At 41.3% G+C, this 27,309-nt stretch overlaps 1 protein-coding gene across 2 annotated transcripts in view; it reads left to right on the top strand.

Annotated features, from left to right (window-relative positions):
• The window catches only part of TGFB2 (transforming growth factor beta 2), a 58,306-nt gene extending 55,642 nt beyond the window's left edge, over positions 1–2,664 (top strand). For both annotated transcript variants that reach the window (XR_010997551.1, XM_068185628.1), the window contains exon 7: positions 1,245–2,664. Coding sequence is in view for 1 of the 2 variants with exons in the window: in XM_068185628.1 (XP_068041729.1) it covers positions 1,245–1,403 (159 nt within the window). In the remaining variant the exon portion in view is untranslated. The remainder of the gene's footprint in view (positions 1–1,244) is intronic.
• The last annotated feature ends 24,645 nt before the right edge of the window (positions 2,665–27,309 follow it).

Here is a 27,309-nt window from a genome sequence, read left to right as displayed (position 1 = left end):
TTAGGGATTGGATGTGGTATTTTAGCCAACTGCCTTAGGATGAGTAGTATTCTGCTGTGAAGTGCTAATTTCCTCTCAGCTGTCACTAAGGATGTCTAGACAGTAAATGCAAGAGGCAGACATTTGCATCATAGTTGTCATAAAGTAAGAATTTCACCCTCGGGTCCATACTAAGAATGATGTCTCCCCTTTTTCAAGCCTCCCTTAAAATGACAGATCAGTGTCAGCCAGCAGGGAGAACTCTCTGTGTCCAAGGCACAACTTGAGTTCTTTTTGGTTGGTAAAACCATGATACCATGTTCTTCCTGAGCTTACAGACCCCTTTGTAGCTGTCACTGTCTGTGAATTGTACTGTTAGCAATGTCAGCAGGCAGAGGTATAAATAAGGTATGTTTCCGTGCTGGTGTGGAGTAATGGTGTACACATTTTGGAACTGGACTTGTTTTTAAAGGAAAGAGGCAGAGTAACTGTCATGGTCACAAATACGTGGTTTGGATAATTGCCTAAGGAGCCAGAAGTTGCCTAATAAAGTAGTTAGTGTTGCTGTCCTGAACAGATCTTCTGTCTCTCTAAGCTGCAAATGTTGTGTGGAAGTTCTAGGAAAAGGTCACTTGGTGTTTGGCTAAGGCATTAATGGCATCCTCAGGAGCACCTGTGCATCATCAGTGGCTAACCCTACATACTTCCCTTGCAGAGAGCCATGCATAGGAATCCAGGGTGATGTAGGTGATAACTCCATGCATCTGGCTCTCAGCAGGAGTAACTGCACCTTGAGTCCTGGTTCTTGCAGGGTGGCATTAATGGACTTAATTAGCATAGCCAGAGGGTAAAAGAAGAGAAGTGCCTGTACTCTGAAGAGGTCTCTCTTCTCTTTGGTCACTTGTAAATCCAAAATCTGTAAATACCAAATAGCAGCCTGAAGAAACAGATAAAAACCTTTCCATTCCCTCTGTACTCATAAATAGGGTGTGCCTGTTGATTCAAAGGGCAGCACTCTAGAGGCAGACTCCAGGTACGTACCTGCTTTGAGGCTTAAGACTGTATGGACAAAACGTTAGGAAATTCAAGCATATTGTGATCACTAGATTGAAGTGGAAAAGCATAAAAACTCCCTAAAATCCAGGTATCTTCAAACCATTTTCAGTGGGCATTCTCTCAGGTGCTGTGGGAGGAAGTGACACAGAAAACACTTTGCTCATTAGAGGTAGCTGCCTTAATCTCTCTTTTTTGGTTTCTCCTTCTAGGTACTCAGCTTGTATAACACCATAAATCCAGAAGCTTCAGCCTCTCCATGCTGTGTGTCCCAGGATTTGGAACCCCTCACCATCCTCTACTACATTGGAAAAACACCCAAAATCGAACAGCTTTCCAACATGATTGTAAAGTCTTGCAAGTGCAGCTAAAGGATATCCCTGAAACAGCATGACGTGTGTTTATAAAAAATAAAGATAATCAAGGGAAAAAAAAATGAAAGAGAGAGTGAGAAGGGAAGAAAGAAAAATAAAAACCTGAGTTCATCAGTGTTAAAAGAAAAAAAAAAGAAGAAAAAAAAAGCGGTACTAGTCTGAACTGTTTGAAAGTTTGTTTTGTTGTTTTTTTTTAAACTGGCATCTGAAGCAAAACATTGAAGGCTTTTTCCTACATTTCACCTACACATAGTGTGAGATAGACAAGAAGCAAAGTTAAAGAAAAAGAGAAACCTTTTAAAAAATAAACACTGGAAGAAATTTGTTAGTGTTACTATGTGAAAGGAAAAAAACAGGAAAATCCCATGAAGTGGAGTTGCTGTATCTGTCCCGTGCCTTACTTGATCTCTCTGTATTGTTATGCAATAGGCATTCTACCCATTCCCCTTAGTTATAGAGTTAACAGTGCATTATTTATTTGTGTGTAAAAACTATCAAATGAACATTTCTGTATCACCATTGGAAAAATGAAAACCAGCCAATGTGGACGAAGTGGAGACCAAATAAGCTGCCAGAAATACATATAAAGCCTAAAGGAACACGAGCTCAAAAGAATCAGAAAACTAATGGTTAGTTTAGTTCAATTAAAATAGAAATCAGATATTACATTACTGACAAACACTGCCTTTAAAATACCTTATTTTTCATGCCAGCTGCCTAAAGAGGCTTCTTGTAAGGTCTCAAACCCTTGTTTTAAATACTGAATAATTTACTAATAAAGGACACTCTGTTTCAGTCTCAAAGACAAGTCTATAAGATTTTTTTTTTTTTACTGTAAATGATTTAAAATGTCAGTTTAGTAAACCAGTGAAATATTTAACATGTACTGGTCTAATCTTCAGACCTTAATATGTTGCTGTATAGCTATGCTATGGGAATTTTTTTTGTTCTTTTGGTATATGTAACCATACCTAGAGTATTACAATAGGTGGGTAGTAAAAGCCAGCTTAATTGGAAACATATCTGTAGATCTCTATTTGTAAACTATTAAAAAATTACGTACTTTATGTGTAATGTGTAAATTTTCACCATATTTTTGTACTCTGTAATACTGTCAGCTCTCATGACTTTGAATTTGAATTTGGGGCTCTTTTTGATCACTCAGAATCATGTGTTTCCCTCTAGCTGGCCAGTATGAGTAGAGTCCCTATATTTTGACTTGCACTACAAATACATGTTTTATAATAATTGCTATACATGTGCTTTGTATATTGTTCATCATTATGACATAAGCTACCTGACTCCATTTGTTTTTCTGTTTTATAAAAAAGGATGGATTAAAGCAATCTTCCCCCCCGCTCCTCCCCTCCTCCTCCAGCTGTCCCTGTTCATAACGCTTGCATCGCAATGCGGTTTGGATTTCTGGGCCTTCCCATTTTCCCATTTTCTTTAGGCTGTAGTAGACATTCAAACAGATGGGCAGGGAGCGAGGTGTGGAGAGAAGAGATGTCCCAGCCTGGCTGAGGTGAGGCAAACCCTTGCAGAGAATGACATCCACCACTGTGCAGGAGGCTGTAGGGAGCGACTGTCGTGGCGATGACCCACGCGCAGCAGGAGCGGAGCGCACTCGGATGCATCTGCCTGGCACATGGGAACTCGGTCCAGCAGTTCCTCTGTGGGGCTGCTCCTGCTCCTACTGCGGGTAACAGAGGTTTGCCTTTGACTTCTGCAGTGGCACAGCAGGGCCCTTTAGGCTATTGGGGTATATGTAAGGATTGGCAGGACCAGACCCTTGATTTTTGCAAATTTACCAATTTTTTTCTCAACTGAGTTCACACTAAAGCCTCTTTTGAAAAACTGAGAAAGGAACATGGGGGTTCCTAGGGTTTTGTTGTTTTCATATTGTAGAGGGAATAAAAAGAAAAAAAAAAACCACATCACATACTTCATTAAAAAAAAAAAAAACCTAAATAAGAACAAAAACAATTCTGAAAAAGGCACAATCATTTCATTTCATGTGATGAATGCTTCTGCAGAGCAAAGCTGGAAACCTGCAGTGCAAGCATTCTACTTGGATGAGAGGGACATTTTCTGCCATTGTCCTGAGCAGTGTTGGGAGGACATTTCTGAGCTTGGTGTTGTCAGTTCCAGTTTCAGGAAGTGCAGTTTCTTTGGTTTCAGCAGAATACTGGTGCAAAACTGAGGTGCCATGGTGGCTTGCAGAGGCAGCTCCTCAGGACTTCTGTGGAGCCTGTGCTCATTGCCTAGATGGGAACATAGCCCCAGAGATGACATAATCCCACCCACTGGCTCAGGAGGAGAAGGTATGTTAGACTTCTGATTTAGTGAGCTGAGGTGAACAGGTGAAGAATCTGTCCTGCTAACACTTGCTTGAGCCAGACTTAACTCCAGTGAGAAGATGCACTGAACTCAGTGAAACTCCTCAGGGTAATACATACTCTGGATTTTGCTGTATAACAACAGTAAAATTAGTTTTATCAGGTTCAGTATGAGAACTGTATTTTTGTTGGACAGGAGAGAAGACAAGGGTGAGCACATTTTACAAAACTTAAAAATATTTTTGCAGTTCTCTGATACAGGAATGCAGCTTTTGAACCAGTCTTGAAAAAGTAGGATGGGAGATAGCATAGTTGTCCAACTATACTCACTGTGTGCTGGATGCAGCTGAAAATTTGAACTTGGATTTGGAGTTTTTCTCTAAGCATAGAACACTATTTCTGTAAGTCATTGCCCCCAAAATAATTTCTAGTGTTCCTCAAAATGCACTGATAATATTTGAAATTCTCTATTTTAAAGCTCCTACAGGGTTTTTTTTTTTTGTTTTGTTTTTTTGTTTTTTTTTTTTGTTGTTCATTTGGCATGTGTTTCCCTTTAATTACCAAGGGTGTTAGGCCTGACTCTACAATATGCAGAACTCATGGGTGAAATTCCCTTCTGCAGAGTGGGGTAATGTGAGTCCTTAGCATCTCTCAGGTCTGATGTAAATACCCCTCAAATGAGCTTCAGATGGGTCTGAAACAGCTCAAGGACTTTCTGCTACAGTGGCCTTATTTTGGCGAGGTGATTGCCACTGCCTGAGCAAAGTCCCTGAGAACTGGTGGGAAATGTTCAACATCTGGAAAGATCAGACCCAAGGGGCTGACTGGGGCTGAGGGGGAATCATAGCACTTAGCTGGGTGGGGTAGGACAGCACTTCTGATGTGTTTAGCATCAATACAACTGGTTGGCATGGTTTAAAGGCAAAAAAAAAAAAAGGAACTTAAAGGACAGCTGTGTTGTACTTTGGTGATTGATTACTCTGTATTTTAACACATTGTATGTCTGTTTTTGTGGTGCTCTAGTGGTAAATAAATTATTTCAATTATATGATGGTGTTGCTTTCGTATGGCAGTATTCTTCTGGCACAGGCAATTCCTCAGCTCTGGAATGTTAAATCCCTGCAAAGTTTAAATTTGGTGTGGGATTTTGGCATGTGTGACCTTGATGTGGTCCACTGCAGGCTGAGGTGAAGAACATCCATCTAGGGTGAGGGTGGATCATACCTGTTCTGGGGGTTGCTCTCCCCTCAGCCACTGTAGTGGATGTCTTGGTCTGTAGACTGCTGCCTCCGTTACACCAGTTTATCAGGAGCAGCCATGTGGCACATGGAAGTGTTTTTGACATAAAATTGGATTCTCTAGTTTGTTGTCTATTGCCATGCACTCTGCAATATGCAATTGCATTATCTAAGCAAATAAGGAGCCTGGAATTGCAGCTTTTCTTTATCAGGCTCTAGTCAAATAAATAAAACTGATGGGAGGAAGGACTTCAGGATTGAATCATTGCTTTTAAAGTTGATGGAATTATATACAAAAAATCTTCCAGACCTGGGACTGATGAGAAGACCAGGGGCTGCTCTTCCTGGTGCCTTCTCTGGCATCTAAGGAGTGCATAGCATTTCTTGGCTTGAATGAAAGAGCATGTTTATGCCAGTTTGTTTAGGGTTATTGTGATAAATTATAACAAATGGACTCTGTGGTCTGTCAATATGTTTAAGAATGTAACTTGGGATGAGCATTAAAAACAATCGTAGGGGCAATTCCACCATGGTTACGCTCCAGCCTTAATTGATTTCAATGAGTTTATACAGGCATAAAACTGTAGCCCTTCAAATTTTTCCAGATGCCAATTTTATTCTGTCTATTTTTAGCTACCCAGCTATTTGCTTTGACATGAATGTAATCTGCCAGCCTCATTCTTACCCAAAGAAGCCCTCACATTGCCTTGAGGTGAAAATACCTTGCAGCCCTGTCTGCTCTATTCATGAAGTCAGTGAAGAACAGGAAGGTTTGAGAAGGAATGCTGATTGGAAATGGTAGGTGAGAAAGTGGTCATAGTGCCTGTAACTAAAGAGGAACAGAGTGGAGGGAACGCTGTGTGCTAAAAGAGATTTTATAGCATGGGGCTGAAAAGATGGAAGATCTGTCATGATAATGAGATTTATGCAGAGTATTTTGATGCCGAGCTTGTCTTCATTTTGTTAACCCAGCCTCTCCAGATTGTATCAGTGAAACCCTTACTGTACTTGAATCAAATTGTGGTTAATAAATGTGGAATATTCAATATAGGAAAAAACCCAAGCCATGTAAATGTCTTGAAAACTGTTTTTAGGCCAAAATCTGCCTCTTAGTTCAGACAGAACAGATTCTGTGAGGAGCCATGAGTTCTGGAAGAAAACAAACCAAGAGGTTATGTAATTATATGTGGTTATAAAGTAGATGTGAAGTAATGTAGTTGGCTTGTCAGTGGGTATGGGTGTAACAGTAATTTCTTCATCTGTATAAAAATAAAATTAAATGGAACAGAAAGCTGATGAGAACTTCCAATCAAATTTGATATGCTCATTTAATGAAGTAACCTGCTGGAATCTAATACAGAACCCCTGGGGTATAAACCTTTCTTCAACCATATGGTGGTCCAAGAAACAAGTATTTCCTATAAATGGGGTGTTTTAGTGCCAAGCCAGGATGATGGCAGGAGGAAGGGTCAGTGATTACTGATCTTTGGGTCTCAGCACTGTTTGCACATACTAGAAGCAGGCCCTGATTTAATGATTCACAAACTTATTCCAAAAATATTTGCTACAAGAAAAGGAACAAGATAAAAATGGCAAAGGGGACCAGAGTTTCTTCCTGTTCAATGAAGTATGCCATGAGCTCTCACATACTGTTTGATCCAGATAATTAGAGATGGAGGCAACCAAAACATTAACATATGAGTACACATTTGATCAAAAATTGATTGGCTGGGACTCTGAAGGAGGGTTCAAACCTGAATCACTTTTATGAAATTCCATTAGGTCCAATCTCTGCAACTGGTTTGAAACCAAGCCTTAATCACCAAAGTTGTTGCTGGGGTGTGTGAAGCTTTGAGCTCAATATGCCTGAAGTTCTTGCACTTGAGCTGATCTGAGCGTGCCAGATGCAAGTCTCACAGTTCAGTCTTCTATTTTTTCTCCCAAGATCAAAGGCACGTAAATATAATTGCCACTCATAGGAATGACAGTTGGAACAGTCAAGATGTCCCTATGCATCAAGGTGTTTCCCAGAGAGCTGGGAGTGTTACAGGTCACGTCATTCTTCAGTGGTTTAAAGACCAGCATTGTGGGACTATTAGATGGGTTTTTGCCATCTGATGAAACCCACATGAAATGAATTGATGGCTTCATTCCAGTTCCTAGTGTAAACTTGTTGGCAGTCTCCAAGGATATGCAGACTAATTTCATCCATCAAAAGCAGAAAATATCTTTATCCAGAAAAAAATGTCTTTTTTTTTTCCCCTTTGGAAAAATGTAAATACAAGACAAAATATGCAGCAGTTCATGGGCAAGTTATGCATTCCTCTGCAGTGTGTAACCTGTTCTCAAAGAGGTGGTCTGGATCATTTTTTGAACAGTTGGAAGGTAAAGCTGCATTTGGAGATAGTCTGAAATATATTATTTCCTCTGCTTCTTCTATCAAACCCTCTATTACCATAAGACACACATACACACACACAAAAAAAAAAAAAAAGCCAGAAGATACCCAGCTATGATGTATAACACCAAAGGTAAATCACTGCAGATCCTGAGTGTCGGATACAGCCAACTGATGTACACAAGCTTGGGTCACAGAAAGAGGAGCAGGAAAGATGAACACAACAGAAGGTTTTTGTCAGCTTAAGTATAGGCCCTGCATAACACCACAGGAAAACTGGACTAGTTTTTGTTGTACTTTTTGCTTTGGACTGCTTCCATAGAACAACGGGCCATTCCTCATGCTTTAAGAAAAGGGGTATCTTTAGGGAGGTAGGAATTTCCCTAGGAATAACTGAAAGTCACTGATACATTTTGAGATCATTAGCAGTCAGGAGACAATTTAAATGAGATGTTAACAAAACCTTAATTAACTTTTCCTGTAGCTAAGCACCCCTTGCTGTTCTCCTGGCCTCTATCTCTTATTTTAGTGTTAAAAGTTCTTCCACTGCTTTGAGATAACAGATGGTGTCTATCAAATAGTCAAAATCTCAGCAAGTATCCCAAGGACTGAGGAGGAGATCTCAAGCATTAAACCCCCAGGTTTCTCTAGTTCCTGACCCCTTAAAGCAGTGCTGTAGCACACCAGATGATCTGCAGGCTGTGCACAAAGCAGGACCTCAAATTCACTCTCAATAGTGGGCAATCCATGTAAATGCAAAAATATTCTGTTTTGATCTCCACAAGATACTCATAGACTCATTCAAACAACTCTCTCACTCATCAGACCTCCTCTCCCACTGTAAGCACTGTGAGCAATGTAGGAGGAATCCATTACTCTCACCCATGCCAGGGGAAATTTATCCTCAGATAAATATGTATATGCAACAATATGTGTCATGGCTTGCAGAGAGGAAAATCCCATTGTCCTGGTTTTTAGCTCCAGCAAATTTCTTCTCAGTAGCTGTTAAAGTGCTGTGTTTTGGGTTATGAATGCAAATGGTGTTGATAACTCACTGATGCTCCAGGCTTTTTGCTAAGTCGTGTTTATCCTAGGGCAAGGACAATTTTTTTGCCTTGTCTCATGCTCTGCCAGTGAGGAGGTAAGCAAAAGAAACTAGGAGGGATCACAGCTGGGACAGGTGACCTGAACTAACCAAAGGGATATTTCACACCACAGAACATCACTCCCAGTATGTAAACTGGTGGGAGTTACCTTGAAGAGCCAGTCTGGGGTCAGGAAGGGGCTCTGGCATTGGTCAGCAGATGGTGAACAATTGTATTGTGCATTACTTGTTTTTTCGCTTTTATTGCCAGTATTATTACTTGCCATTATTATTGTATTTTACTTTATTTTCTATCATTAAACTGTTCCTATCTCAACATACAGGTGTCACTTGGATTCTTCTCCCCATTCCATGGGGGTGAGGGGTGTTGAGTGAGCAGTTTTGTGGTGCCTCATCTCCAGCTGGGTTTAAACCCAGGACATGCTTGCAAGCAAGAATATACATAGTGAAAAAGGAAAGAATCAAGTCATATTTGATCCATTTCTGTGGATGCATAGATTAAAATTGTGTATATAAATTTAAAGACCTCTTTAAAATTTACATTGGGCTGCAATGTTTATTTATTTTTTTCTGTATTCATAAGCCACTCCCTCTATTTGCTAAGTAACTTTGCACTTTCTGGACAGCTTCACTGGATGTATTCTTAGCAGTCTTGCTCTATGGCCCCAGGGAGGAAAAAAGGAAATTTCAGAGACTGATTCTTTTCTGGGTTACTCCACAATAACAGTTTGGGTTTGTAACTTGCGTTCCTGGATGCAGGAAATTACTTTTAGAGGCAACAGGGTTGAACTGACTGGTCTGATTCCCAGCTCTCTTACTTCAACTTTACTACAGCACAACTATTTCAACAGGGGACAAACCAGGCTTTAAAGTCATTTGTCTAAGAATAGTCAGGCTCAGTTTGCTATTTTACTGGAGCCTTCACACAAAGCATATGTGTTTGTGAAGTGTTTGAACACTGCCACAGTAGCCTGCAAGAAGGCATTTCTATTGCACATTTGAGCTTATACTTGAAATCTAGAAATATGATGAACGTGGCAGTATTCTGGAGAAGGAAATTGATCTTATTATCATTTAGATCAGTATATTTTGCAAGGTGTTGCTTCCATTTTTCTCTCATCCAGCAGCATTGAAAATAACATTCTCTAATGCTAGAATCAATTCTTGTGCTGTATTTATTGCATGGGTGTAATATATAACTATTGCCTGGGGAAAACTATCCTTTTTTGTTGCTTATAGTGCTCTCAAATAGTTTTCAGTTTGACCTTTTGATATTGGAATCCAGCCCAGAGATAAACTTGTCTACACAGTTTTATCAGGCTTTGCTGAAATATCTTTGACTTCTGAGAGTAACAGGTAAGTGTATTTGCCTTACACTTTTCAATCATGCACAGCTCAGCTTGAGAGCAGAATTCAGTCATTTGTACTCTAGTTTATTGGGGTCACAGTCAGATGAGTATATCAGCCTTCATTTCAAACATGAAAGCAGATTTCCAGTGTTCCTTGCTGTAAAGAAAAAACATGAAACCATGAGCTGTGTTGAATTAACACAGCAACATCTACTTGAGTCTATGGAATTACCAAAGCAGACCATGGAGTGAAGCTTTGTTCTTTGTAGCTTTTCAATGGAGAATATGCTCTTTTCAGAGGAAAGGCTTTTCCCCCATGCCTCTGGCATACAGCAACAACATCTCACAAGTGAAACAATTGTCATCTTTTTTCTTTGGAATTTAAGAATGAAAACATCAGGATTTCAGGTTCTTGTTGTGGAAAAAAAAATAAAGAGGAAAAAGAAATAGCTAATCATCTAAACTCTTTTCAGCCTTGACAATATTCTTCCCAGAAAAAAAAAATATTGAAGCATGAACTGGTCCACCTGTGTAAGTGGCCTAGTGAGAAGTCTTTCTGGGAAGAGCCCTGCCCCTTCCTATTTGTATTAAGAGGGCAAACACCTCAGTGCCAATACTCTCCACCAGCTAATGGAAAGGGATGACAGATGCCTCTTGAAACTGCTTTTAGCTGCACTTCTCTCTGGCAGTCAGGCCTTTATTCACTGCTGAGCAGTGGCTACTTGACAAGAGAATAAAGCTGTAATGGCCCTTAGAAATAAGGTAGATGCAGAAGACAAACTGTGTTCAGACACGTCTTGGTGTCCAACCACTGTCTGACCTAAGAGGAAATGTAAGTGTGAAGGAATCTCATTCAGCAAAAGAGTGACCACAAAGAACAAGAATTGTACCCTGCATCTCCGGAGACAAACAGGCAGAAGGAGAAGGTTTTTTACCAGAGACCTGCTTAGGAAAGTGCAAGAGCAGTGTCTCTCTCAAGGCACTACAAGAGATGATGACACATCCCTCGGCTGGCCAGGCACTGCGTGGGAGTAGCTTCATCACAGTCTAGTTTCAGCTTCCTCATGCACTTGGGTTGTTTGGTGGTTTGTGTCTGTCTCTGAATCTTTATTTATTCCTTTGAAATCTTTTCAAGGGTAATCTGCCACAGAATGTGTTTGTATAAAGGGATGAAAGTAGCAAATGTCCACATGAAAAATAAAGGTTAATCAGACACTTCTTATGTGAATCATCATTACACCCATACTTCCTGCTGGAATAATTAGATTTGTTTAGAACACTGTGCTTCTTTTGATTTATTCCAAATCTGTTGTAAATTACTGACTAGAAATTACATGCTGAGCATCTTTGTACTAAAATAATTCTTAATCCATACCAAAAATTTTCAATTTGCTTTAAGGGAACTGCTTCCAGAGGCTAAAGGACAAATCTGTTTCTTTTATCTCTTTACTCTGCAGCCTGTATCATGATTTTCTTGTATCAATGCCATGAGTTCATGGTGTTGATTTGCTTGAATCTTATGTTGACGTCTCTTGAAAAAGTGTATGACATTGAAGTTTGTCCATCAGTTTGCCATTGATAGCTAGGAGACACACGTGACTTTGAGTAAAATGTGTTTGCTTGAAGCTGAGTTCCTAAAAGTGTAAGAAACATCCCAAACTCCTAATCTTGGAGCCCATACTCCAAAGTGTTTTTTGGGTTCCCAGTCACAGTCATCCCTCTTCAAGTCTGCTTCCAGAAACTAAACAGACGGTACCTTTCATGATGGAAACAGAACAGGAAGGCCAGAAAGCTCTTTAGATCTGTTTATAGGCTTGGAAACCTAAATATATTTCTAGCTAAGGAATATTTACATGAATACAACTAACCATATGCAATGATCAAGTGCAGATAAATTCTTCTTGTCTCAAAAAAACAGAGACTTCTCTGCAGAACCCATAATGAAAAGGGCTGGTTAAGATGGGGATGTCCCTAGAGGTGTTCATGGCCAGGCTGGATGGGCCCAGGGCAACCTGATCTCATGAGTGGCATCCCTGCCCATGGCAGGGAGGTTGGAACTCCAAAATCTTGAAGGTTCCTGCTAAACCAAACCATTTTGTGATTCTATGATTAGCTCCAAGTAAATCATGAAGTTGACACTGCTGAATAGCCATTGGATTTCCAGCGTTCAATTAACATAAAATTTAGTGCATTCACTCAGCCTTCAAATCCAGCATTATTTAACTGCTTAGATGAGAAATATTGTGTTTTTATGTTACTAGTTTAATGCAGCAAGCAAACAGAGATCAAAGTATCTTGAGAACTACATTTAATTATAATCGCCGCCACAAATGCCAGAGCAAGATGTGGCTCTGTCATAAAAGAAAACACAGTAAAACAATATTATGCAGTTTACAAATTCCATCAAACCACTGTACAAATAAACAATGCTACTGAATCACACAACAAATCATCTTACAATTAGGCCACACAAGACCATCTGGTTTGCAAACCAGCCTACAAGCCAAAGAGGAAAACTTTGAAGATAAATATTGCCATATGTGGAAGCCCAGGAAAAATATTGCTTACTAGCATGGAGCATCATTTTGAAATGTAATTCTCCGTGGGAATTGAAGATTTCTTACAGAGGATGATATGTTTTGCAAGAAACCTCACAAAATGGAAGCATAAGGTATTACAGATAGGCCCAGAGACTGCAAAGGAATGAAAATCCTTTTAAAGCAGCTGGATTTAGCCTGTCTGCTGCTTGAGTACCTAAGTTTAATTGGAAGTTGTAACATTTTGTCTGTCCAGGACATTTGCCTAGTTGCTTAAGGGAAACATCCTGTTCTTTCTCAGTCAAAAGTGTACTGATAATGGAAAAAAAGTAGAATTTGGTCTACATGAGCTTTAAATGGCTAAAGTAGCATTATTTTACCACTCCTTATTATACTGATAATCAGAGATTCTTAGCATTCTGATGGAACAGTTTTGCAAAACTCAAGGTCTTCTAAGGATCAAGATTTACCAAAGCAAAAAGATATTTGGAAAGTCTGTCTTCAAGACACATAATGGTTGTGCAGTTCAGGAGACTGGAATTCAGTATTCTTTAAAAACCAAGGCACTGTAAGACACCTAAAACCAGACACCAACAATCAGTAAAGATGACTAAAATCTTCTCTGAAAGATGCTGGCAAAGGAACATGTTTTTTCTAAAGTCAGAGATATGTTCCTCCTTAATATTGGTGATTCAGGGTCAGGTCCTGAAGCATAAGGGTCAGTAAAGGAGAATATTAAAAAAAGAAGCAAATAATAAAAAACACAAAATCAACATCAGCCACTTATCCATCTGAACAAATTTTGATTAAAATAAAAAATGCAGAAGTGTTTCATTTGTTTGAAATTTACAGTCTCTGTGCTGTTCTGCTGGTTTGTTCCTAATTTGTTTTGCCTTATACCATGAAAGACTGTGAACATTTGAGAAGGGTTTATCTTTCATGCTTTGAAACAAATAAATGCCAAAAAAAGTTGAAATATTAAAAGGGATAGTTTAGAACATTTATAGAATGATAAAATACACTTTAAACTGTATTAGTTTATATGCATTATATAGGGTATAAAATTGTTTGAAAGCTTATAACTGACATCTCTGGCTCATTTAATGTTTTCTTTCTGTCACAGGTATTTCTCATAAAGTTGATCAAAGGTTTGGATTCTCCAGAAAATGGCTCATATGTTAAGAATAACTCAGAAGTGTTGAAGTCGCATTTTTATTCTTGCAGTGTTACTAATGAAATCTGTACTCTTGGTGCTGAGGTTTCAGAGATGAGTTTAAGCAAAGATTTTACAAACTAAGAAAATACCTTTAAAAAGGCAGCCCCCACTCCCAGTTTTCAGCCTCACAGCAAATGTAACATCCCCACAGTTGTCCTAATTTACATTTTTTCCCCATCTGTGATGTCCAGTGCATCATCCTTTAAAGAGATGTTATAAATCTAATTTGGGTTGTAGACCTCTTTTTTTCACTAGGATGTGAAGTTACACACAATTGTGTCACATCTCAGGCTGTCCTGATGCACACTCAGCTGGGTCTCCATTTGCTGCATTAGTTCAGTCCAGTGATTTCAGGGGAGGTCTGATTTAAGTCAGCACATGCCTCAACAAAACAGAAAGAGAAGCAAAAGTGGTGTTGGCCCGACTTTGGGTGGGTGTAGGTATGGGGCACCAGATATATTCATATATCCATATATTCAATGGATGCTGCATGTCACAGGGAACACTACTGTGCTTTATGTATATTACCAGCTCATGAGAGTATTTTGCTCTCTGAAGTTTCTCCTAAAGGTTCTTAGATCACAGGGAGAAAAACATGGCCTGCTCTAATGCTCTAATCCAGCTATAACAATTGAGTCTTCTCAGGTTTGCTGGCTAGTGTCCTGCAAGGTCTGAGGTACAGTCCCTGCATTTTCAGGTTGTTTGCACTACATGGCCAATGCAGAATGGAAGATCCCTCCTTTTGGCACCACAGGGCAGCAGTTTTCTTGGAGATTCAGAAGGTGATATGCAAAAGTCTGCCAGTTTACATCATATACATTCATCCCAGTTTTGTCAGAGTTATGCTGGTGATTAAAATTGTGAGCAAGCAGGCTCTGCAGGTTTCAATTTGTGATCTTTGTCTTACTTACTGCTTTTTTATTTCAGACAACAGCAGTTGTTTTGCCAGCATTGACAGGAAGTCTAGACCTCCACAGAGCAAGAGGAAGACCTGATCTTTGCCCTTTCACTGAGGCATAGATAGCTAAAGCTGTGGAGAAAACCAAGACAAGTTCTACCACTTAAAAGGATTTTCTCCCCAAATTACTATTGTCTCAGGCTTTGACAGGGCAGCTCCAACTTCTCCTGCTGGAGATGTGCTGGTGGCTAGGCATCAGCACTACCCCAGAGATGGCTTAAAACAACTGTGAGTCACAGAAAGGAGAGTTTTGGATGGCAAATTTAGAAAGGATGTGTTGAGTAGGGCAGGGAAGGGCAGGGAAGAGCAAGGAAGGGCAAGAAGGGTGCCCATGACTGGGACAAAAGGGCACTTATGGTCACTTTATCTCTGTGTTTCTTGCTCTGTTGTCTGCCTGTCTCCTGGTATTTCCACCAGACCACAGGCTGAAGCCCTTAGCGTGCAAACAAACAGTCAGAAATAAAGACACCTCCTCCCAAGTGCCTGGATTTTGACTGAAATGTGAGCAGGAGATGCAGGAGATGAAATCTCCCTCATCCTTGCTGGGGCCTGTTTCTGCAGCTGATTTTGAACAGCACTGAGTCACGCCAAAAAACATCATGAACTCCCTGAAGCCAAAGAAACCCTTGCCAGCATCCCAAAGGGGATTCCCAGCCACCTCACTCATGTGTAGTGCCTCTGGCATCCAGTGGGTTGCCCAGATTTATATATTTATTTATTTGTTTTATTCACCTCTGTTTTGTCTGGAAAAGACTTATCTGTTTCTCCTCCCGGCTCAGGTCTTTCTTTCATCTCCTGCCAAATCCAAGGGCCACTGGTTTTGTGAGCCTCTTTGGGGGAGAAGCCATCCCTCTCCCTTGTCAGGTTGGCCAGCAGCCACCTCCTGGGAGGTGACCAGGACCTTCGAGGAGAGGGATGCAATGCCACAGCTGGAGGGAGAGACGTCAGATAGGAGATGTGGTGTTTGGCACCCTGCAAAGGCTGTGGGGCTGAAGTACCACCCTGGGATATGGCTTTAGCCCTGGGCTGATCTTCCAGTAGCCCCTTCTCACACCGGGGTGATGAGAAAGGCAAATTGGATAGAGAGAGGAGGAATAGTCATGCTCAGTGGCACCAGGAAATTTTGCCAGGCTATGAATGTGGCCCTTAGCACCTGGCACGTGTAGGCTTAGCACTGCCACAGAAAGCTTCTTTCCCCCTTGCCAGCAGTGCCATTCTGGCTGGGACAAGACTCTCAGCTGCTGCCACAGCCAGGCCACTGTCATCCATGGAAACACACCAGCTTGATTCATCCTGGTATTTTCATCTGTGCCTCACTTGGAGAGCTGCCCAGCTAGCATCTCCAAGGAGAGGGGCCGATGGGTGGCTCACCCCTGGCAGTCACACTGCACCAGGGGGAAGGAGTGGACCCTTCCTCGATTTTTGGGGTGTCTCAGGTTGGCACGAGCCCGTTGTGCTCCCACCACAGGCTCAGACCCAGTGGGTGCGGGGGAGAGCATCATCAGCACCGCTGAGATCCAACGCCCTTCAAGGCGGCTGCACACACAGCACTGTCCTGACATTAAATAAATAGTAAAAAAGAGATGGAGAGAGAGAGTGAAACGAACACCCTCCATTTCACACAGTGTCCAGAAAGCCTGGCTGTCAGCATCCCGCTGGACTCCCTCCAGACAGGTATCCATTACATAGATTTGACTTTTTAAATATGATAGAAATGAGAACTGCAAACTTAATATGTTTTTCTTCTTGGGAGATGAGGGGGCAGGAGGGAGGGGAATAGCATTTACCTCATAATTTCCCTTTCTCTTCCCCCCTCTGTGTAAGCCACATTATTCTTTCTGCAAAGGTACTTGGGGAAACTTGCTAAAATTTTCCCTCATGCTTGAAATTTACTTACCCTGGGTAACAGGAAATGTGGTGTCTTGTGATGTAGATTGTTATACCAGATGGTAATCTTAGCACATGCTATTTGTGTAGATCTGCGGCTCAAGTGAGTCATCATTCGTAGCTGACCTTCACTGCTGTGAAAATACTTCTTTCAATAATAACAACAACAATGACAATAACAATAACAAACAACATTTCGACAGGATTCGCCTCTGCCTGGCATGAGGACAAGGGCCTGCTGTGAGCCAGTGAAGGTGGGTCCTGGGCTCTCTGCAGAGCACAGTTACAATCCCTCTGGAGCAGGATCCAGGACTCGTTATGAGTCTTTCCATTAGCTCTGCTGGGCTCTGGATCAGGCCCAGGTCGTGTTGCATCACATTTCTTTACAGCCTCCTTACGTTCCCCTCTCTGCACTCTGTTGACAGAAAGCACTTGCCCTTTTTCTGCCATAGAGGAAGAAGCTCAGCCCCCTAAGCAGCCCTAAATAATGTGACCAGCTTGCTGCTCTTTCTAAAGTCCCTTCAGCATGCTGAATTTATCAGAAAGAGACAACTGTGAGATGCATCACCCCTGAATCGAAATTATGCTTGCAAATTCCTCAGATTAAAAAGGAGTATTTTTACCTGAGACAGGTAACAAAACCCATTGATATTTCAATGTTTTTTTTCTGGAGCCTCCCACAACACCTGTGGCAGCTCAGCCTTTCTTATCCTTTTTTGTTGTCCGCACAGATAATTCTGAACACAGGTTCCTGCTTCAGCAAATCTGCAGATCTAAGCCCAGGTCCTGCAAGGACTCTACCGGTGCAGGATTGAGCTCATAAATTGAAATTACAGTTGCTATTAGTAGTGCCACTGCAGTCCTGTAGAAATCCAGACATAGTATTTGACTCCAGCGTTTCCTGCAGCAATGAATTCCACTCTGGGAAGAAGCATTTCCTTTCATTTTCCTGAAGTTGTCCTTCTACTGTGGGATTTAAGACAAAGATTCATTTTTCTTTCCATTAAAATTAAAATACTGGATGCTTGCAGAAAGTGGTTTCTGGCTCTTTGTAAGTATCAAAACCTCAGACCTTACTAGCTCTGATATCTTTCCAGGGCTATTCTTCCAGGCATTTCAGCATCTACTTCACTGTGTCCTAGGAAAGAGGGTGAGAGTTTCAGACCAGGGTACACGTTCTGCTTAGAAAGTTGTTTGATAAAATAAATAAAGCATTTAAGTAAGGAGAGCCCAGAAGCCTATCATATGTCAAACTTTTCAAAACCAATTACAACTCACATCTGATAGAGTGAAAATCACACTGGCAATTAGATCAAGAATGGCTGATTAAATTCCTCAGGCTCCCCAAATCACAACGCCAGTATTTGTTTCAAAGACCTTATAATTACTGTATTTAAAAGGCTGTTATTCAATACTCTCCTCTAACTCTAAATTGCTCCTGATGTCAGCTTGAGGTACATGAAATCCTGCCTATGGCATATGCTATGGCTGATCAGTGCACATGACCTTCATGGCAGCATGCGTATCATTTGCTTTGTACTAATCTTCTCTAAGATCAGAGGAGATGGATACTGTAGAAGAGGCAGTAGGTCTGACTAAAAGCCTATTAAATCAGTGGAAAAACTGGATGTTAATGGACTTTAGATCAGGTCCTTTGTGACTGATTTTACTGGATCACTGTTGCAATAAAAATGCTTCTTTTCTCATGCTGAACTGTACTTATCTCCCAACCAAGGGAGTACAAGTGACACATACATTCATCTTAACCTACTCCACATTTTTCAGATGCCCTTATGAGTGGATTGACCAAGCAGGAACTGGTTGCAAAACAAAATTTTAAAAATTAGTTTGGAGTGCTGTGAAATCATGTATTTTTTCTGCAACCTGTCTTGTTCAGAAGAATGTTGTATTTGATACATTGTTGTATTTGTCCTGCTGGTAGCAATGATAAAAGTGTTTTAAAATTGAAGTCCATTTTCTTGCTCTCACATGCAGTATATGCAGCCCTTGTAAAAGACAGAAAAATTCCTGGTGTTTGAAAAAGTTGTTTCTGGTGCCAAAGCAGACAGAAAATGTCTATGCTCCTGTAGAAAAGCAAGGGGAATAAAGCTGTTTCTAAGGGGATAAATGTCTCTCCTATTTCCTATTCCCTGTTACTTTGGTTACTGTTACTTTTAAACATTCCTAGCATTTTGCACATAATAAAAAATGGCAAAATCCCTGTTCATTTCTAGACACTATATTCAAACCAAAGCTGCTTGTGTCAAAGAAAAGTGTAAAGACCAAACTCCATCCCATTCCAGTATAGCAACCCATCCTAGGTAAAGCTCTTGGTACTCTGCTTTTTGAAGAAAAGAGATACAAAAAGAAAATAAAAACAAGAATAAAAATTGCACAAGAAGGAGGACTTGAAAAAAATATTCATAAGACCCAGTGATCAGCCCATTATCTTTGGTCTTATAATCACCATCGTCTGCATTTCTTCCTTCTGTGGTTTGGTCCAGGATGCAGGTCCCATGTATGGCCATGCTATGACATAAGAGAGGGCTCAGCTGTGGAAAAATGTGACTGTCATAGCAGTTATTCCTTGCATCCAGCCATCATCACCTCTTCTCCTCTACTGCCACTCTTTCCCCTAAAACTGTTCTTCAGAGGAAGCAAACCAGCAGGCAGCCCCTGTCCCCATTCCATTACCAGAGCCACAAACCAGTGTGTCTATATCAGGACAAAGAGCTTACAACTAGGAACATTTCCTGCTGGAAGCTTTCATAGCTGTCCTGCAGCTTGTGTTTCTTTCATTTATTTAGGGATCTATTTTCAGCTTGGTATCTATTCGTGCTCTACCTAGGGCAGAACAAGGGTTTACTGGCCATCTGAATTTTTTTTTCCATGAGCATTGCTCATCAGTGCCCCTAGGTTTGTGTTTCACAGGATAGACTGCATGGAATTTCATTTGTACTTTAATAACCTAGTAAAATGACTAAGAGCTGCTACTATAGGTTTGCCCCTCCTGAAAGAATTTTAGCTTTCATTAAATAGTAGAATCTGTGACTTTTTTTTTTTAATGTAAAAAACTCATTATTTATTTTTCTCAAAGTGTTACATAGAAAACATCCTGGCTGAAGTATCTACAAATATGGCATTCTCTGATGTTCCTAATTTGTCTGTCATTAGTAATATCCTTTAGTAACCTCTGGCTAAGGCATTTTTCAGATATGCAGTTCTTCTGGTATCTTATTTACTCAGGACAGTTTAATTCAGAGGCAACATCTGGATTTCCATGGAAGCCAGCCTTACAGCTTAGCTGACTGAGGTACCACAGAGGTCAAGAGAACTGCTTGTGGTGATATTTTAGCTGTTATTGAACTTAGGACCTTCCTGCCTCCAAAACACTGTGTTGTAACTGTCAGACTTTCTCATCAAAAATCATATTCCTGGGGATGATCTTCTTTCCTTGGGCCCTGATTACATCCTTCCTTTTTCATGGTCATATTTAGGCCAAATTTATCTGTTCATTCTATCAGCCCTGCAGCACTGTCTTAAGAAATATTGCTTTGCTCTGCATTTGCTTCCAAATCACATTTCAGTGTTTTCTTCAGATGACAGACAAGGTTTGAAAGTATTCTTTTGGCCATTGTAAAATGATTTTCTATTCCCTGCATATTTCTAAGATGCACAGGTATTTCTTCATCTGTGATCATCTTGTGAAATCATGTCTTGTTCAGAGTGTTTTGAAGGCATAAAAATCCATCCAAAACAAAACTGTATTGTCTTCAGCTATTGTTTTTGTGTTAATTAGACATCTCTTTGAACAAACGGTGTGAACTCTTTAATAAACTTGTAATGAAAGAAATATTCAAAGCCTCAGTGATTAATGAGCAGATGTTAACAGGCAGTGCAAGCTTATGGGAAACCATTTCTAATAGTGATGTCAACGGAGAACAATTCACAGACATAATTACTAAAAAATTATCAGAGACTTCCTTGTCAAGTATTTTGTATGTTTATAAAGCTGTTGGTGACTCATTTTAAGCAGTCTGGGAGACTTATTTGATTTGGAATCGGGGTTTTATTATAGCTTAGCTGTTATGTAATAGTTTACTCAGACGGAATGGTCAGCTATTCTTCCATCTCAGCCTAGTCCTTATGTGTGCACTGAGATTCCTTGTAATTCTTTCAGCAAATCACATCTAAATACTTTTCCATACTTTGGAAATACAGTTCTCGTTAAAGCTGAGTAGTAGAACAGCCCTTTGCTTAATTACCCATTAGATTGTCTGCCATCCAGTATAAAGTTCAAATGCTGCAGTATTAGCCACCCTGCGCTGTTCAATTCCCTGTTCCATGTGCAGCAGCTCTCTCTGACATGCAAGCAGCCTCAGTAAATTTTGTCTGTGTTTGTTTTAGAGGCAATCTCATAGCAGGCAGGGTGCTGCCATTTATGAAAGGCAGGTGCAATCACTAATTTCTTAGGTGACAGCACAAACAGCAATTAATATTGCCTATCCCTCCAGTGTCATTAATGCTGAAGCAAAATAATTTGGATGTAATTTTTGCACTGGTGCTAAAATAACTTTTCAGTGAATTCACAAGTTTCTTTTTCCAAGACATTCCAGTACAATCAGTTATAGAATTACTTTTTTCTTTGATTGCTTCCTGTCATTCCTTCATATGAACTCCAAAACCCAAACTTGGATGTTGAAAAGGGCAAGTACAGCTGTCTTCCATTCCTGGCTCATCTCTGGGAGACTTTGAGGATTTTATGTAGCTGAGATGTACCTGGTATTTGTAGAAAGCACTGAGATTTTTGGACGTTAATACAGAGTTGTTGTTTTGATTTCTGTGTATCATGGTAATGACAAGCTGTGGCAGATGAAAAATGCCCATCAACATCATATTTAGATTTGCACTACCAAATTAGTGCAAAACCATACTAGATTTTGCCAACAAACCAAGATAGTTTTGGGCCACTGCTCTGTGAACTCTCTGTAGCAGACTGTTGGTACCTCTTGCCTAATTTCATGTTTTCTGATCTGCAAATATTATTTAAATGAAATTAAAATCGTCAGCTGTGGTCAAACCTGACACAATTTCCTGGAGAATTATTTTGCTGCACAAACACAAAAGCTTATCAGTACAAACAGGTTTTGTAAGCAACTCAGATCGTAATTGCTTTGGGACAGAAATAGCCTATATTTTTAATATGCATATCCAGCCAGCTGCTTTTGGTGCAGATGAGGCCCTAGTGCACATTCTCAGCCTGCAAGGAGCTTCAGAAAGATTTGTCAGAAAAAACACCTTCCTAGAGGTGGCACTGGTGGTTTGATACTCCAGATGTCAGAGTGCTCATCAGCACTCTGGAAGGGACTATTGCAACAGGGAGCAGAGATGTCAGAGTTTGACCCACTCCTACTCTGTATAAGAAACTCTTCTGTGTCTTAGAGAAGAAATGCCTCAACGAGTTTGGCTTCCAGGGGTCCCTAGGAGCCAGTAGGAGCTACATGCCTAAAACCCACTTCACAAATGCTCTGGGAGCAAGACTGAGCAAAGGACTTCCGGCTGGAACTTTTAAGGAAACTTCAGCTTTCTAGGAGATGATGGAGGTATTTTTAATCAGGAAGCCAGTGGATGAAGTGTTGTTCTCAGATGTACGGGTAGATCTGAAATTGCTCCTCTGATATTGGGACACCTGATCTTGTATTTCTCACTTGCTTTTTCTACCCTCACTACAGCCCATATGGCTCTGGTCCTGGGAAGATCCCCTCTCCTGGAGGAATTTTTTGACAGCAGATACAAAACTAGAGGGTTTCTAATCACCTTGGTGACCTCTCACTGCTGCAGCAATTACTCTGATTAAGTTTTATGAGGGGTGGTTCGAAAACTGAGAACTGGAAAGAGCCATTTGCATCCCTCTCTTTCAAATTCTTTAGTCAGAACAGACAATGTGACACCCTGGACCACCTCATCCCCAAGCTTCCTTGGCTCTGGGCTATACAGAACTCTCTTGTGCCAAGGAGAGGGTTTCTGCCAAAACAATGCCATGCAGGTGCTGGCTCCCTTTTACCTTCAGATAATTCATTCCAATCTGGTAACACACCTACAGCCCTTTGGGCTTGTGTCTAACACCATACTTCTGCAAATATATCAATGTCAAATAGAGATAGGACAGCAGAGACATACTGCAGTTTTTTCTCTTTGTCACTGTTTCTGTAGCATTACTGGGGAGATGTTTATCTGAACAACACTTGTCCTGGGAAACAGGATAGTGCCAGGATATTGACCTGGGAAAACAATTCAGTACAGAGAAACTGCCATACTTTTTCAGGATTCCTGTCAGCATGGAAGACTTGTGAGGCCTTATGGGGGCATCCAGAAGTATGTGTTACCTAAAGAAGTACCTTCAAAATTTGGATAAATGATCAAAAATAAGACTTGGAGAGTCTCCTAATAAGGCTGGGAGACCTCCTGCCTCTCCTGCTGTGTTCAGCTGAGGAGCTCCCTTTCCCAGGCTTCAGGCCACATGGGATGGCAAGATGGCCTTTGCAGCAGCCATGGCAAAACAGAAGCATATGGTGGGTCAAAGCACCTTTGCAGAGATCCCTCCTTACCAGCCCTGAAATCTCCCAGAGCACAGCTGAGTGGAAATTAAGCAGTGTGAAAATCTCCCTCCCCAAGAGCGAGCCCTGGCCACGTGCCATGGTGGGACAGGCACATTGGCTGGTTTGAGGTAAGTTACTGCAGGAGCTGAAGTGACCCAGCTGGGCAGCCCCAGGGATAGAACATTCTCAACTCTGTGTCCTCCAATGGCAATACCATCTGAGATGGAAAATTTGAAAATGGACGAGAACATTTAAAGGTTAAAATGTTATTTTAAGCACATAATGTTTTCTAAACTATTTATGTATCTAAGCTATACTCATTTATGGCATGATCAAGCAAGGTACCAAAGCCTATATTTAAGCATGCAAGAACTCTAATCAACTTCCTATTACATGGTCAGCATTGAGTGTCATCATGAAACTCAATTGAGCACTGCTCAATTCATGCTTTTAACTGGCTTTGGAAGGCCCATCTCTACACTGCTGAATCACATGTGAGTCACTCAATACAGCCCAAGCAAGCTTAAGTCTGTAATATTTATATGAATAGTAATTATCGCCTTTGATAGATCTATTAATTATAAAAATATTCTGCTATTTTTATGGAAAGGTGTAAACATCATGAAGTTTGGTGAATGGTAACAGCAGAAATATTTAGGGGTATAAAAGAGATGGAAGGAATGACGAATGACTCATGTATGTATAGCTCTGAACACCATAATTTTTGAAGTGACTTCTGGATAGGAAAGCTAAAATTGTTACCAAAACAATAAAATTCAGGGCTGGTTTTATTTTGAAAACCTTTGAAGTAACTCCCTTTTATATATTTTAATGTTTTTAAATCCTCAGCAAGACCTTCTGTAAATTTATTTTCAATTGTTTTTTGTCAGAAAAATTGTGGTGAGCTATAAGCATGTGTATGTAAAATGAGCAGTAATAAAATAACATTGTAAAATGCAAAACAACCTGAACAGCAGGTACTTTCCAGAAGTGTTTTTGTTACTTTTTGTAAGATATGCTTGGAGGAAAAATGAGTGTTGCAGTGTCCAAATGGCTAAAAAAGCAGACCCAGTAAATAAACCCTGTTTTGGACTGTTTGTATCTAGCTGGAGACTACAGAGCAGAGAAGGGAGGTGCTCTGCACAGGGACTGCTTGAACTTTGTAAAAGGAAAAAGAAGCTTTGGGGGTATCCTATGCCACAGAAAGAAATGTATGTCAGAGCTGTATGTGTCTGTATATTTATGTGGTGTGTGTGGGTGAGAGAGAGGGTCCTGGAAGCAGAAACTAAATGAGGGATGTGGTCCTGGAAAGAGAAAACTAGGGAAAGGCCAAAGAGCATTGCTGAGCTGGATCCAGCCCTGGGACATCACTCCAGCCAAGGAAGCTGTGAGTTAGATTTTTTTTTTTTTACATGCACATTTTTTATTACATTCTGAGTAATTTCCCACAACATTCCACATTTTTGAGCCTTTTCAGAAGGGGAAAGGGAGGGAGGCTTGAGAAACATCAGAACTTTTTTTTTTTTTTTTTTGAGAAATTCCAGATCTCTTGAGAGCATAAAGCATTTTTAAGGTTCCTTACCCGTATTTAAAAAGCTAATGATGACATAACCAAATAGACTATAAAGGAGCAGCAGCTGCTCAGTGAGAAGAAAACCGCAGGGGGCAGATCCTCTGCTGGCGATCGCTGGTGAAATTAGAGGCAGCCTGACAGATGTCAGCAGCTGAATGTTCCCAGCGATCAATAGAGGCTCTGAACGCTGTTTTTTCCGCCGGTCCGCGCTGCTGCGGGGCGAGCGGAGCGGAGCGGGGCAGGGGGAGCGGAGCGGGCAAAGGGAGCGGAGCGGGCAAAAAGGGAGCGGAGCGGGCAAAAAGGGAGCGGAGCGGGGCAGGGGGAGCGGAGCGGGCAAAGGGAGCGGAGCGGGCAAAAAGGGAGCGGAGCGGGCAAAAAGGGAGCGGAGCGGGCAAAGGGAGCGGAGCGGGCAGGGGGAGCGGAGCGGGCAAAGGGAGCGGAGCGGGCAAAGGGAGCGGAGCGGGCAGGGGGAGCGGAGCGCACCTCCCCTGGCGCGGAAAGGAGCCCGGGCCAGCTGACTCACTGCGATCGCACCGCCAGCGTGCGGGGCAGTCAGGGGTAAAGCACATTTCAAACACAGCCTCCCTCCTGCGGGAAGCACGGGGCCAGCCTCCCTGCCGCCGCCCCGTCCTGCCGGCAAGCACAGAGCTGCGGGTGAATCCCGCAATCCGCCCCTGCCCCGTGCCCCGGTGGGTGAGGCCGAGTCGTTCACCAAACACACAGAAGCGGTACCCATATCTGGGTTCTGCTTAGGTCGTTTTTGCTGCCTGTGATAATTATTTCTATTATTTGTCGTTGTTATGGTCTGTTTTTTTAAAGTTTGTTCCTACTGTTTTCACTTTTCAGAAGAGCTGGGGAAGGGTTACAGCCTGGGGGTGATGATGGTAAAACTCACTACATAATTTCTGAGTACTGTGGGAGATACATCCTCCCATCATAACATTTTTATGGCAAGTTTAATGTTCGGCTCATCTGGAATAAGCTGTGAGAGCCACACTACAGGAAGCTGTCAGGGTTACTGCCGATTTTTTATTCTCTTTGGAGAAGAAGAAAACACAGGCTTCTGTCCTCAGTGGATTCTGTGATTTGTGAAGCACTGAAAGAGATCAGATTTCTGCAGAAAAGGAATATCCAATGGGTAATTATTTGTGCCAATTCCAGTTCAAACATAAGCCTTTCTTATACAAATAGTTCATGGCAGAGCAAGAGGTATTAAGAAGGATGTGAGCTGTAACCAGAGTGGAGAGAATGCTAATATTTTGTTCGGACTGGGGTTTGGGAGGTGGGTTTATTGCTGTTTAGAATAAGAATCGAGAAATTCTGGAACAGTACTGTGCTTTATTTTTGTTCTGTTGTGAAATTCCATCCTTACAGCTCTGTATTTCTGTCCACACAGGAAACCCATTTTCTTTTCCAAATAGGCTAGACTCTGCATTTTATATGCTACCCCACATTGTGGGCACTGCAAAATGGTACCAACCCGAGAAGGCTGCATTGCCCAACCCTTTGCAAGCAAACTACTGGCAGGGGGGGAAAGGTGGGGAGGAATTTATTACTTCTTTTTAAGTGTTGCAGCCACTCTCTTCTGCCACATAGAGCACAGGAGGGGGCAGAGACATACTTCTGAGCCCCCTCTTTGTCCCCCCCCCTTCCCTGCCTCCTCTCTGAAGACTTGCTCCTGTGTTCCCTGGAGCAAAGAGGCTGTGATTCTTGGCAGACTTCATGTCAGCTACTCAGGTCAGGGGGAAGTCATTACTTCCTCCTCCCACACTGCTCAGTCGTGTTAGGTTAGGACAAGACTTTGCGAGACGTTGCCCAATATTTGCAATGTGTCTTTCCCATAAAGGAAGAAACTGAAATGTGTCATAAACCTTAAAATTCCAGAAAATGAAGCTGCTTCATTGATAGGTGAAAATGTACCATAATATAACAAATAAGGAATTTGAATATAGTTGTGGTTACAGCTCTCATCTCTGGGACTGGGGAGAGCTTGAATTTTCCTCTTGACCACACCTCAGGCTTGGATTTTTTGATTAGGCTGAGATGCTGTCTATCTTTGTTGTTGTTATTGCCCTTATATTTCAATAATTTTGAGGTAGTTAGCTCCCTTTGTTGTTAGATTCAAAAACTTTTGATGACAGAAGGGTCTTTACTTTCCCAGCTGAATAGAGATTACCCACCTGGGAAGGAGAAATGGGAGGCTTTCCTGTGTACTGAGTGCCTTTGTCATAAGGCAGCCCGAGACAGTAAATAGACCATTATTGTTGTAAGGCTCATTATTGTTGTAAGGCCTTATTTATTAAATACAGTTAGCAGTAGAACTACAATGACAGCAGTAAAACAGTAATGAGGATCTTTTGTCACAGAAATAACATTGGGATCTTGGCTGACATATTTAAAGGAAAAGAGAAAAAATGGACAGGCTAGTGGAAACATTACTGAGCCTTCTATCCCTAACCTATTTCTCTTAGACAACGGCATTCCCCGTTAATATATAATTATTACTATCTACTGTCTATTAGAAGAACTTAGTAATCTAGCAGCCTTTTATTTCTCATCACTGCTGTGCATAATGCAAGGCTCACAAGGAAGAACAACCACGGAAGAGCACACAGAACTCAGCTAGGGAAACACAGGTTGCCTGCTATGGAAAGGGAACTCTGCACTGGCATCATGATCACTGTAGACTCCTTCCCTTCAAAAA

The sequence above is a fragment of the Anomalospiza imberbis genome, chromosome 3 (assembly GCF_031753505.1).
Source record: "Anomalospiza imberbis isolate Cuckoo-Finch-1a 21T00152 chromosome 3, ASM3175350v1, whole genome shotgun sequence".
NCBI classification, from domain to species: Eukaryota; Metazoa; Chordata; class Aves; order Passeriformes; family Viduidae; genus Anomalospiza; species Anomalospiza imberbis.
This window is presented reverse-complemented; position numbering and strand designations above follow the sequence as displayed.